Below are 14,503 nucleotides of genomic sequence, written 5' to 3' on the forward strand. Positions count from 1 at the left end.
CAGGCTATATAATATTTTTTGACAAAAAAAATTAGTTACCGGTTCAAACCGGGTTTTTCATTCATTAGAAATTGGGGAAAAATGATTAAAACAGCTGAACTCTTCCGCGGGTGAAATCTAGGGGGTTGAAAGGGGTGGAAAGTGGTAAAATTGTCTCTTTTTTTATAATAAAACAAACTCCTACGACCTTTTTTCGCAAAAATAAAAATAAAAAATGAAAAAAACAGTCTTTCCGGTTCTTCTAGGAAAATTGGAGGTTATGTGAAAACAGATACAAAAGTTGTTCATTTTTTATTCTCTATAGCTTTTCGTCCAAAATTAATAGTTTTCCCATAATTTGCAAAATACCACTTTCCACCCCTTTCAACCTCCGGGATTTCACTCGCGGACGTTTTAATTATTTTTCCCAAATTTTTAATCATTTCACCTGCCTGAAAAGCCCGGTTTTGCCCGGTAACTATTTTTTTTGAAAATAAATTATTTTAGAGCTATTTAGAATGGACTATAATCTGTTCACCCAACAGATGCAGTTAAGCCACTCCCAATAAATTTTGGCCAATGTAATAACAGACCCGTTTCACAGTCACAGAATTATAAAAACCGGGAAATTTAAAATCGCATGTCACATTTTATGACTAAGTTGTAAAGTGTTATTATTGAATAAGTAATAATACAATGGTAATACTTATTCAATGGTGTTATGTTTTGAATATTGACCTTTAAACACACAGCAGTACATAGTTTCAAATTGTTTATTAAGTTCAAAAAGATTAGTTTGTTCGTATAAATGAATTAATGGCAAATTGAGGCAAGGCAAATACAAAATGCAATGACAGGTTTGACGTTAAGGATGTCAATTTAGATACGGCAATTATAATCGGAACTTGGAAGCAAATAGTTGCGTGTGTTACAGGAGCAAGTCTCTGGTTACAGGTTTTGAAAATTCAGCCAATTAAAAATGTTCATTTAAATTTACCGGGAATTTTTTGGGAGGAGCTTAACTGCATCTGTTGGGTGAACAGATAATAGTATAGAAAATGAGAGAGAGGAGGATTTTGCCAGAAAAACATTCCGTTCGGAAATTATGTCGATTTTTAGATGTCCTGCTAATAGCCAAATCATTGTGCATTTTTACCTGATGCAGGTATGGGTACGTAGAACTAAAATTCACAAAATGCATAATTCGACACAATATGCCGCCGGAGCCGCCATCTTGCTAAGATGGCCGCCAAAAACGGGTTTTGGCAGATATCTCCAGAACCGTGCATTTTTCAAATATGTAGTGAGAAAAATTGGAGAAGAAAATTTCTTAAAAAAAATGCATATTTTCACTAAAGTTAACCCTAAGGCAGAAAAACAGAAATTTTTAATAAACAAATAATGTATGAATCTATTAATTTATGATCAATTAATTTTAAGTGAATAAAATTATAGTCCATCCGTTATTACTATTCCGATATGTAATTAACCCCACTAAATGCAGCGTTAACTTTTTTTACTTCACGTCGTCGATTTAATATAAATAATTCTCTCAAACAAACTGCAACGCGTTATTGTTGACGTGCAGAATAAGAATGAACAAAGTGGGTACCGCAACGGTTAAGCGATTCTAGCTCATATCGCTTACGTTAAAGAATGTTTATTGAAGTGAATTTGGCTTGCATGGCATGGCATCAAGTAGGCGTAAACAACAGTGCTGTAAACAAAAACTGGATGCAAGCGAAATTCAGTTCAATTAATATTATTTGACGTAAGCAATACGATCTAGAATCGATTAACCGTTTCGGAACCATACTTTGTTCATTCTTATTCTGCACGTCAACAATAGCAGTTTGTTTAAGAGAATTATTTATATTAAATCGACGACGTGAAGTAAAAAAAAGTTAACGCTTCATTTAGTGGGGTTAATTCCATATCGGAACAGTAATAACAAATGGACTATACATGCTCTAACTACGCGGGCCTAACGGACGTGGTTCGTTAATGTCACAGTTTTCAATGCCGAATATGTTTATCCCTATTTCGGGATCACCGTCGGCTTGTTTGAATTCGTGGGCCATTTCAATCCTGTTTTTCTGCATCCACAGTTGGTCTGTGGCGCATGGAGTGTCTTGTGAGCAGGATCCTTCAAAGAGGTTACTATGAGGTGATGTCAGTTTGGGTTTTTATTGTCCTCAATCTGAATGATTCGAACAACTTGGCCAATCTGATCGGTCCGTGAAGGTAACAGAACATTGCCGGCACAAATTACGTTAGTGTCGGTTTGTGCCGTAAAATATACCGTTTGGGGGTTATTTCGATTTTTAGATGTCTGTAGATGTTTGCTATAACTTCGCACACATTTGTCGGGAGTCGGGACACTATTCGGGACTAGGGGGATTGATTAGTGCCACGTTTGTGTCGGTTTGTGTCGTAAAAAGCAGCCTTTGAAGGTTATCACAATTTTTAAATGTTCTGGAAACCTTTTTTCGCGTGTTCTTACCGCTGTTTCAAAAACTTGCGTGTTATTTTCGGCGTAAGTGGGGTCGCGTTACGCGTTGTTTGAAGCTGGTGCTATCAAGCCTAATTAGAATTGGCATGTTTTTAAAAGATTCTGAGGAAGGAGATTATTTTATTGCGGAAGTGGTGTTTTCTAGGGTGTTTTATTAAATATCGGGCCTTCCCCCACACCTTTTTGACGGAAGTACACCTTTTGAATCATCAGGAATCACAATAAAACAAAATCGCGATAATGTCGATCGGTCTGTTGTACCCTTTTTCCCGCTAAACGGCTGAACCGATTGGAACCAGATTTGGAACACATATTCTTACACATGAAAGGAAAAGCTGAAAAACTTGTTTTAAACCACTTATCTCATTACCACTCTTCTTCTGCTTTGCGCGTAGTATCCCAGCTTATTTCTTGTACTTGTTTTTCCCCATTTAAGTAGGTAGGAGCAACAAGAGTTCTGGGACAACTATCGTTTTCGTATTATTCCGGTCACGTGCGCATGCGCGCTCCTCCTCCATGCGCAGCGCCATCTTTAGCGCCATATTGACCACCATCTAAGTCGACATCTTGGACTTGGAATCTTTAAGTACACAGACGACGGACAGAAAGTCTAAAACCACGATCGAGCTGATTCGCTCGTTAATAAATATGTCATTTTTTCATTTACTTGATTGTAATTACGTTCTGGTTAACCAATGATACCCCACTGTACGGAGTGCATTGGACGCGAATAAGATGCCGTTATTTCGTTGAATGTACTTTAGATTTGAGTCACTGAATAAATGCACTCTTAGTGTATTAGGAGTAGGTGGTACCATTGCGATTTACAAAATATCACTTTTGTTTTTGTCGTTGAAATAACAAATTCTGATGTTCGAGGAAGATGTTGATATCTGAATTGGAAAGTTCTAGAGTCATCAAGCTAAATTGCTTATCTAAGCGTCTTTACGTGAATAAAACATGGTTGTACCCTTTTGAGGTCAATTTGTTTTCATAAGACACCTTTGTTAACACGTTTCCTTTGGGTTAAGCCTTTTAATTTAATTACCTACCTTTCTTTTACCTATATCGTAATCTGAAACCCATTCAATAATGGGGTACGTAAGTTTGAATTAACTGGATTTGGCTCTGATTTTGGTATTGTAGTTTGAGATGGATTTTTCGTGTAACGAGCATTAACCACTCCTATCGATGGCCGCCCAAGATGGCGTTCAAAGTGGCTGACCAAAATAACGTCTAAGCAGATCAAGATGACCGAACAAGATGGTGGTCAAGATGGCGGTCAAGATGGCGGTCAAGATGGCGTTCAAGATTATTAATTGTGTGGGTAGTATTTATGCATCTCCCCTTTTTTTGCTCCAGCAGTTTATTCAGTATTAGAGCATTACGGCGTGTGTTTTGTCCCACTTTAAGCTTTGGATGAGTAAATCAACCAGAAAATAAATGATTCTAAGTGATAAAGCCGAACAGCGCGGCACAATAGTCTGCAATAAGAGCAAACTGAAAGCTAGTTAGAGTTGATATTTTCATTTTATGCCAACCACCCGTTTCAAGATTTACATCTCTTTATCTCTCTCCAAGTGCATTTATAACCCCCAGCCTGGACGACCCCTGGGAAACAATCGTTGCTGAACTTACAAAGAGCAATTCATTACCAACCGAGAGCACGTGGCCCAAGATCAATCGTTAGCTTTTCTCCTCAAACCGCGCTGGCTGCCTTTCCCGGAGCTACATTTTCAAATTTGTCTCAAAAAAAATTATTTTCGACGCGTGTCGACCGCAAGTTTTCCGAAAGAAAATTTTCGCGCTTGCGTTTTCCCGCACGTTTCCGAAGATATACAGCTGATAGTCAGTATTTCCGCGGATAGCAGCACGCGCGTGCTTGCAGTGCCGGAAAATTCTGCCATTGTCGACATCGTCGTGGAACTTTTTCAAAAACGCCCTTCGGGAAAATTTCACCCGCGTGCGTGCCGCGCTGTGCCCTCGTGCCAAAATAGCCGCGTGCAATCGGAAAGAAACCTTTAAAACTCGGGTGATTAAAGTTAATGGTGATGAACCTTTAAACTGTGCGGAAGACCTCGCTGGAATTTGCTTAAGGTAAGTGCCACGCAAACAAAATAATAAAAAGATTTATTGCTAGCGGCAGCTAAAGCAATTTACAGATTAAATTTTCATTGCGCTCACTTCCTTTGCGTTCTGGAAACCTACGACGAAAATTGCTTTCTTGACTTGTGAATTTCCTAATGAAAGCTTTATCACTTTTAGCTTAACCTTTATGTTCCTTAAGGATTTGGACGAGTTTGTGTTTTTTTCTGGGGGTAGGTAACGTCTTTAGGCTTTTACAAAATATGAAACTTGGCGCTTCTCAAAGGAATGTTTCTTATCTTATTTCTCCTTTCCTCGAGTTTCCTAATAAAAATGTAAAGAAAATCTGCCGAATGTATTTTTGGGAAAAGTTGAAAGCGAATCGGAAGTTTCGAAAGGTTTGCGCACGTGCTCGCTTTTATCTTGATGCCGTTTCGTCTATGTGCCTCTAACGGTCACAAAAAATTGAGCTTCTCTCAATGAGCTCTAATTGATATATGAATGTAGGGGATGATGATACAAAATTAGGCTGGAGATAACCCTCCTTACAGCTATAGTGACTCAGGAAAATAAGACAACGGAGCTGTCCGAGTTCAATCACCTCTTTGGTTTCACAAGCAGAAAACAACTACTATGGTAACGAAAATATGCTGGCGCGCTGAATTGGTTCGTCCTTGATAACGACTACGGCTTTCCTTAGTGCAATAAAAACACGATTACACCGCGATCATGGTTTTTATTCTCTTGAAATGCACGATAATCCCATTGTTTGTTGTGTAAGTTGGAAAACAAAAACGGTAAAATGATTCACTTAGTGTTTTCGGCGTTTTTTAACGATAAAACAAATTCCTAAAGGCACCTAAAAAATATGAAAACCTAATTCCTTAACTAGCGCACCTTTGGTTACAGGAGTCTCAATTAGGATAGGATTTACGCTATTATCTGCGACTTAATACAGCCCCGGTTTCCGGAATCGATAAGAATACAATGCCTCACAGAATTCAGGTGACGTAGTAATTCCATCAACTGTTTACAGATTCCACCAATCGTGCTATGTACTGGAAAATTTGGTCTTTTAAATGTATAGACCCGGTATACTTTCTGTAATGATTATACTACTTTAACCCTTAAATTCTCAAAAAAATTGAACATTATCTCTATAAAATTCTAAAAACAAAATAAAACCGAATTGAGAGCTAACGTTACAAGGAATTCGCGAAAATTGGTTGAAGTAAAAGAGCAACTAAAAAAAGAATTCAAGAATTGAGTAGGAGACGATCAATTCGAAGAGCTTGGATATTCCAGAAAATTGTAGCTGAGAGAAGCTGAAGAGAATAAACAATTTGAAGTATTGCTGGAAGCTGAAGAATTGGACGAACCCTATTGAAATGGGAGGAACGAAAAAAGATCATAAGTCGGTCGATATATTGGAAAAGTACTGTAAATTTGGAAGAATGGCGAGTACTGCAGAAGATTGATGCTTGGAAATATCGCGAGTAACACAAGGAATCTGATGGAACTGCAAAATCAGAAAAGAGCCTGGGAAATTTTGATGTACATAGATTTCAGTTTTCAGAAGTTTTCAAAGGCTCTAAATAATTCAAGCATTCTAAAAATTTTGAGGATTTAATGATGCAACCGTAAAAGTACGAATAACTTGAGCAATGAATTCAAATAATGGAAAAGATCCAACGAAACCTAGAATTCTAGTAATTCGGGAAAATCAAACATCTAATAACCATCGATAGAATCTGTAGAATTTAAACTAAACAATCCTGTAACAGGTTTCGTTATCTTTAACAGAGTTATTTTTTATGTGGAATTTATGTGATAAGGCGTGTATGTGCGCGAATATGTAAAAATAAGGAGAAATAAAGAATGTAACTGGAACAGCAGTGCGTGTGTAGAGACGAACCTTTGCTCGCAAGAGAAAGACGCGTGTCAACTTTTTTTAAGGGGAAATTGTCACATTTTTAATTGTTTATAATAAGTACTAATTAAAGCTACAACTGCAGTGAGTGAATCAAAACTTGCCTTTAAAGTTTCGTGCGTATTACGGAATTTATTCAATTAATAATTTGAATTTGTTGATTGAGAATTAAGCGTTAAATTTTTTTATTGGGTTAGGTTAAACTGTCTGGCCAACATATTTTTTTTTAGTTCAGTTATGGAATTAGGTTTTTGTATTTTTTCAGTGCTTGCAGTCTGATTTTCCTACTTATCCATAATAAATGTATTATGTTTGAGATAATTTTTTTGTAATTTTATTAACAGTTATCACTTTTTAAAAAAGGAAGTAAAAAGATTTTTTTTAGACACGCCAGAGCTAGAGCCGCTACAGCATTTAAAATTTTGGGATTGTTCAACAAAAACTTTTCAAGGTTCAATAGACTCCAAAGGTTTCAGGATTCTAATTATCTGCAATGTGCGATAACACATGAACTACCAAAAAGAAATAGAGGAATCCAAAAATCAAAAACACTCAAAAAATGCAAATAATTCAAGGAATTCGAGAACCCTAAGAATCTCAAGAAGCTCAAGGGGTACAAAAAATCCAAATAATTCATGAAGTCCCATGGAATCTAAGGAGTGTAAAAAGTACATTAAAGGAATTCAAGGAATCTAAGCAATACAAATGGAGTAAATAAATCATTATTTATAGAAAATTCTGGAAAATGGCCATCAATGCTGCAGAATCTACGGATGCTGTACAGTACTAATCCACCCTAATATCAAAGCAACCCAAATAATTTAAGTCATGCGAAGTCCAAAGGATTTAAAGATAAAGTGGAAATATTCTAATGTTTCAAAAAGGAGAGTAGTAGCCAAAAAATTTTACTCTCAAAATAACCGCAAGGAGAAATCGTTAAATGCATCTATTCAGTAACGAGTGTTTGGTGGCAAAAACGTCAAACTACAGCGAGTTCGGTTTATAAACGATCATCTCCATAGAGCTGCAGGAGCGCCCGACTGAAATGTCCAGCAGCATTTTTGGGAAAAACGACTCCGCTAACCATCCAGTGCGTCCAACCAGAGGCGGGGAAATCTGGAATTCTCTAGTCGGTCCGTGTACCTTTAACTAGAATCAAATCAAGGACCCAATTTTCTAGACTAAGTTTTGCGTTTTCTGGACTTCCTGCCCTCAGTCACACATCTACATTTGGTCGATTGAGCAATCTTTAAGAAATGACTGTCATCCTTCGCCAAAGCGTCCAAGTGATCCTGACAAGTTTCCTTTCCGGTCTGACGGGATGGGGGGAGCAGACCCTAATATAAAATATTGTACTTTCGAACACTTGACCAACCACTGGGATTTTTATTAGGGGATAATGCAGTAAATCTTCGGCAACCCCAACGGTTTCCTTAGTTGTTGTCTCAACAGGTATTCCTGGTACAAAACCGTCTTGAATCGAGTTTTGGTCAATATTTTACTTGGAAATAAGATTGGTCGTTAGTGCCACACACCTGGACCATTCTTATGGACAACTTTCGCACCATCAGGGGGAGTGAGGAACGTTATTTGACAGTCGACCAATTTGTCCGTATGAGATCATTAGAATAGATAGGTAGGTTATTTTAAAAAATGATTTCGTATAATTCCATCAATTTGATGAAGAACCATTGCTTGTTGTAGCCCTTAATTAAAAATTGGTATACAATTAGCTCAAGAACTGGTATTCATCAATTTTTGATAATGAACTGAGAAGTTCATGCCAAGAAGCTCTTCAAGACTTCATGGATTTGCTTTCCGTTTGTATTTCTTCCAAGGTTTTGTTCTTGGTTTCTGATACGAGGTGCATGATAACTGGTAAACTGCAAATGCAGCATGCGGCGAACGTTAGAAATGGAACGTACATGCCAAACGCATCCTTGGTGTATTGGAAGAACTTGGAAGCGAGACTTGACATTATGCAGAAGTACATGTCAAATACGGTAGCTGCTAGCACTTTCACCCCAATTGGGAATAACTCACCGACCAATAACACGGGAATGCAATTCAGACCTGAACTGTACCCTGCGATGAACAGAAACAGTCCCAAAAGTGGAATCCACGAACATCCATCCAGGTTGATGTTAGTCCAATGTGCAACTGAAAAATAAACGCCAACAATGCATAGTGCCACGCTGGTGACGGTCACCGAGATAAGCAGCAGGGGTTTCCGTCCCAGATGATCGATGGCCACCGTCGTCGCGCAAGTGGTTAGAATCTGCAACGAGTAGTAAACGGCTGTGGACGCATTTGGAGACACGAAATCCTTGGCGCTCTCCAAAATTACCGGAAGGTAAAAGGTTATCGCGATGATGCCGCTAAACTGTTGCACTCCACGCAGCACCAACAGTGCGTAGATTCCTCGTCGACTAACCCGATTGGTTAAAAACTCCACGAACGTACCTTTCGATTGGTGAAACTCGGCGACTGTCGCCGAAATATGGCACAACCTGTCTTCTACGTCCGTCTTTCCACTAATCTTTTCCAAACTGCGCCGGGAACTTTCCCACTCGCCTTTAAGAGCGTAATAGTGAGGAGTTTCTGGCATCCACAGGAACGTCAGGAACACAAATGCGGGAATCGATAAGGCAACGAACGAAAATGTCGCCATGCTGATGTGGGTCCCAGCGATGCTTACCACAAGAATGCCGAGCTTGTGAATGAGATCCAAGCTTGATACGAAGAAACCCCTGACGTTGGCGTCCGCGATTTCGGATAGGTATAGCGGCACCGTGCAGAATCCGATTCCCCCCGAAACTCCACCGATAACCCTGGCAACGCACAGTTGCCACGTGCTACCTGCGTACGCCAGCATCAGCAACGACACCACGTGCGGGATACATGTGAAGACGACGAGGGGCTTACGCCCGCACACATCCAACGTCAGCCACGACACGACGGCTCCCAAAAATCCCCCGATCATGTTTGATATCGCTATCCAGGAACCATCCTCGTCGGTTATTCGGAACGCCGACTGGCCGCTTAGCAGCAGCGGTAGATACGGTGCCGGCCATCCCAGCTGCAAACCGTCGGAAAGGATGACGCAAGCTCCTGAAAACGAAAGAGTGATTTTCGGATTGCAATGTCTTCTTTCACCTGAGCACAACGCGACATACTGCAACGCTCTGCCTTTCAGATTCCATTGTCTGAAGAGCATCTTTTGCCAAATGTAATTAACGACTGAACATTGGAAAATAATTTGTTTGTTAATTATCAGCGCGTAATTAGACGTTAAACAATAGAACTATTAACAATAATAGCTTAATTGCCTCGTTTGCAGCAGTTGTAATAGGTGGGCTCACTGTACCTGTCTTCTTCTTAAAACGGTTGCAACGACGTTAAAATTATTCATCGTTCTCCCAAAGGCCCAATGGCTCATTCCCCAGGTTGCTTAGATCGTTTGTTAGTTTCCCGTGATGCTTCAGGTGCCTTTTAGATGTGAAAGAGCTGGAGGAATATAGAAAGTTTAAGAAATCTTAAGTTCATCATAGCTACTCACGCGCCCCTACACACAAGAGGTTCAAATTATATTCCTTCATGGGTTGAATACCAATCGACACTTCCTAACTGTTGTAGAAATTTTGATGATTCTCAATTACAAAAGTTCTCTGCAGATTTCAAAGTATCGATAAGTATTACAAAAATCCCAAAGTTCAAAGTGTTTAAAGATATTCCAAAGATTTGAAATGTAGCTTAAAGATACCTAATGTTGGTAATGCTTCAAAGGCAGCAAAAGCTTCTATGACCTAAAAATTTTACAAGCTCCGAGGACTCTAAGATTCCCACAGTGCTACCGCAGATCCCGAAGATTTTCAAAGGTACGAAACAATTTCCAGGCGTTTAGAAATATTACAAAGAGAACTATTATTTCCATAATTTGAACAATTCTGAATATTTTGGAGCTTCCGTGGTTACCAATGGTTGAATTCAAACATTTTAAGGAATCCAAAGAATAAAACGGACAAAGAATCTACAGAATCCAATGTTTCATAACAAAATTTTACAGTAAGCCAAAGATTTTGCATTTTCTAAGCACAATCATAAAGTTATTTCCAAAAAAACTGTACGGGCACATAAAAAAACATTTATCTCTGTTTCGCCATTTTAAATCGCAATATAACTAATAGATGGCGACAAAGCGAGGTCTCTACTACTTCAATTTCAGGCGAGAAAAAGTAGACGGTCAAACGTACCAATTACGTATGCCCACGGAAGTATCTGATGTAGTGAAACACGAAATTCCCACGGGAACTGGAACAGGAAAAATATGATTTTATGTGTTACAGTCGAAACAGACTTGACATTTAGAGCGTAGGTTTCTCTGAAGGTATTAAAGTGTACTAAGGAGACTTCCCGGAGTTCCCACCGAAACAGGGAACGGGGTACGGGAAAAACGGGATTATTTAAGGGCGGTACAAAGTTCGCCGGACCGCTAGTAGTCAATAATTTTGAATGTGCCATAGGGAGACTGTTAATAAATTTTTTTCGCTTGTCTCACTTCTACAGTGTTCTACATAAGGTTCTTCGGTTCCTCTTTTTTTTGGAATTTTTTCACTTTTTTGACTTGCTTAGATTCATGACCTTCAGTTTCTTTCGTTGCCCCATTGCTTCAGAAAATCTTCGGTTTCCGCAGATCCTTCTATTTTTCGGTTTTATGTTTTTGATTTTGCAATTTCTTTGATCTCTGCCGTTTCTTTAACTTCTTCGGCTTCTGGGATCACTGCGATTAATTTGTCTTGTTTACCTTCTCAGCTTCTTCGACTTTAGCCACTGATTCTCCGGATTCTCCTTGGTTTTCTTCCGCTTCGGTTTCTTAACGTTCTTCAGATCTCCCGACTTCTTTAACAGTATCTTTGGATTTTTTTAGCGCCACCTGCACCTTCCGTTTCTTCGGCAGTTTTGGCATGTTTAAATTTTGTGGATTCTTCGGCTCCACTTTTATTGTTTAAGCATCTTTGCCCTCTGCGGCTTCTTTGGATCCTCTCACTTAATCGCTTTCTTCAGAAACTCATTCGATTTACATTTACTTCTGTTTCTTCGACTTTTTTCACTTTTTCCGCACCTTCGAGCTCTATGTCTTTTCGGCTCTTTGGTTTATTCACTTCTTCTGAATCTAATTCGGTTACTGTTTTGACATCTTCCGCACCTTTAGTTTTATCAACTTTGCTGGACATTTTCGACTTCTTATGCGTGACTCTGAGGCTCCTTCCATTTTTGGTGACTTCTTAGACTAGAGACTTCAGCTTTTTCGTATTCTTTGGTTTCTTTCTCCCTTGTTATTTAGACTGCTACGGCTGTTTTATCACAATCGATTTCTTCGGTTTCTTCAAAAACTGTCTCCTAAGGCACCTATCGGTTTAATTGTAGCTTCTTCAGCTTCTATACAAATTAGTTTGCTTTCTTTACCTTTCTTTCTTCTTTCGCTTTGTGTTCAGCGTGCCATTATGTGACGTCACTTGGTATTGTGTAATAACCAGGAATTTAATTATTATAATTAAAACGTTGTGATATAATAATAACAATAATGTTTTTATTATGCAATTAAATAAAATAATGTTTTAATATAATAGTCAATTGCCCAAGTGCTGAGTTGACAGCGCCATTAGCGTGGTGATGGACGCTTTTCATGGTCCAGGTGGTGGCACATACGTAAATCGACCTAATTCCATACTGTATCTTATTAAAGAGCTCCTAGCGAGTTTATAATATTGACGTGTCTTTTCGTCTGTCCGTCCGTTAGCACGATAACGAATGGACCGATTACCGATTAAATTTGTAGATCGGAGTTCGTGAATTGGCAATGTAGCCTAAAAAATACGGAAGGCCCTTTTGACATCTCCGTGAGTTATGAACCGAATTGAATGAAATTCAATATGCGTATAGCTTTAGCCATATAAAACGCAATTCCAAAATTTGAGCCTAATCGATCAACATTCACAGTGTTTATAAACCGAATTGCAAACTTTTTTATTTATGAAGGTATTTAAATGAAATTTGACACATAGGTAACCACTTGGAATAAAAGCAAATATAGTGCCATTTTCCAAATTTGGTTTTGTGTAGGATGTGCAGTGCCAACTTTCTTATTTATGGAGGCATTCGAATGAAATTTGATACTTAGCTACTTGGAATAAAAGCAAATGTAGTGCCATTTTCCGAATTTGGTTTAGCGCATGCGCAGTGCCAACTTTCTTATTTATGGAGGCATTCAAATGAAATTTAATACATAACCACTTGGAATAAAAGCAAATATAGTGCCATTCTCCAAATTTGGTTTTGTGTAGGTAGTGCAGTGCCGACTTTCTTATTTATGCATTCAAATGAAATTTGATACATAGCCACTTACAATAAAAGCAAATGTAGCGCCATTTTTGAAATTTGGTTTGGTGTAGGATGTGCAGTGCCGACTTTCTTATTTATGGAGGCATTCAAATGAAATTTGATACTTAGCCACTTGGAATAAAAGCAAATGTAGCGCCATTTTCTAAATTTGGTTTTGTGTAGGATGTGCAGTGCCGGCTTTCTTATTTATGGAAGCAATTAAATGAAATTTCATACATATACACTTTAAATAAAAGTAAAACTAACATCAGGTTTAAAATTTGGTTTTGCACATGCTATAGCCATACCCAGGAACTCGTTTTCTATATTTGTTTAGTTTATTATTTCTTGCATTGAATGGGGTGTGATACTTTTTCGACTTCTTCCTCGACTCCTTCTGTTTTTTCAACGTTTTCCGTTCCTTCCACGTTTTCGTCTCCTACGTTTTTTTTCGACTTCTCCTTCCAGGTTCCCTTCGGATTTTTTAGCTTCTTCAGTACCTTTGACATTTGCGGACCTTCGGCCCCTCGGTACCTCTGAAACTTCATTGGTTTCTTCGGCACATTCGGCTTTATCAATTTCTGTGGGACCTTGGTTTTTTGATTCTTCGATTTTTTCCACTCCTCATCCGGATGATTTGGCTACTTCGACTTCTTCAGGAGTCTTTTGTGTAACTTCTGATTCATCAGTTCGTTGACAAAACTCTTCGGTTTCTTCGTTTTTGTTTCTTTTGGCTAGCGTCACCGGCACCTTCGATTTTTTTTCCTTTGGTCTCTGTGTCTTTTTCGCCTTTTTCAATTGGTTCGGTGTCAGCACTATATAGGTATTCGGTTTTTTAGACTCCTTCAACTGGCCCCTTCAGCATCTTCACTTTCCTCCGCTTCTTCACTTTCCACTCCTTTGATCCGCCTGTATCGTAGGCACTTTTGACATTTTTGGATTCTCTTCGGTTTACTAGGCTGCTTCTTCGGGATATTAAGCTTCTTCAAGGACTTCTTCTATTTCTTCGGTTAGTTTAGCTTTCGCGTCTATTACAACGGTCTCTGGTTGAAACCTGATGGGTGTTTTGTAATATCAAGATACTAGTATTTACTCAAATTAAGTATTTATTTGGCCTGTTTTTACAAACGGTTCACATTTAGAAGGTCAAGTGTTTAAGTAAATGGTGGTGGTCAAGGTCGAATTTCAAAGTTGGCTCGGCGATGATATGCGATTTCAGGGCTGGCGCGAAATGGACGGCGGGGGCCAGATGATCAATCCTGGCCACAGTCGGCGTATGGAGGTGGATCAAAGGCGAGGTTTCCACTTTGATGGCGGGCGATGCGAGCAGCTCGGTTCTCAGGTGTGACACGGCTGGTGCCAGGTGTTGGACGGTGGCGATTGCGGGAGTTTCGATCTTGACGGCGGGGGCGGCAAGGAGTTCACTTTTAAGTAATGGGGCGACGTGTGCGACGGCAGGCGAGATCACCTCGGCCTTGATGGACGGTGCGAAGTGCTCGATTCTGTGGACGGCGGGAGTGTGGGTCACGTGGACCTTTGGTGCAGTGATCACTTCGGTCTTGTAGGTGGATGCGACGGCGGGTGCCAAATGCTCGACACGTGATACTGCTGGGATT

At 39.2% G+C, this 14,503-nt stretch overlaps 1 protein-coding gene across 1 annotated transcript; it reads right to left on the reverse strand.

Annotated features, from left to right (window-relative positions):
- Positions 1-8,072: 8,072 nt before the first annotated feature.
- Positions 8,073-9,731, reverse strand: LOC116180950 (facilitated trehalose transporter Tret1-like). Its single transcript, XM_031501146.1, has 2 exons — positions 9,663-9,731; positions 8,073-9,617 (listed from the first exon to the last, which is right to left on the reverse strand). The coding sequence occupies exons 1-2, from the start codon at positions 9,721-9,723 to the stop codon at positions 8,302-8,304; spliced, it is 1,377 nt and encodes a 458-aa protein (XP_031357006.1). The 5' UTR covers positions 9,724-9,731; the 3' UTR covers positions 8,073-8,301.
- Between the last annotated feature and the right edge of the window lie 4,772 nt (positions 9,732-14,503).

Source organism: Photinus pyralis, unplaced genomic scaffold (genome assembly GCF_008802855.1).
Source record: "Photinus pyralis isolate 1611_PpyrPB1 unplaced genomic scaffold, Ppyr1.3 Ppyr1.4_LG9, whole genome shotgun sequence".
NCBI classification, from domain to species: Eukaryota; Metazoa; Arthropoda; class Insecta; order Coleoptera; family Lampyridae; genus Photinus; species Photinus pyralis.

Bases quoted from the DNA above. Each gene is read 5' to 3' on its own strand.
- LOC116180950 (XM_031501146.1), bottom strand. From the start codon at position 9,723: ATGCTCTTCAGACAATGGAATCTGAAAGGCAGAGCGTTGCAGTATGTC. The intron at 9,618-9,662 runs GTGAAAGAAGAC...TTTCGTTTTCAG, and splicing joins GTATGTCGCGTTGTGCTCAG to GAGCTTGCGTCATCCTTTCC.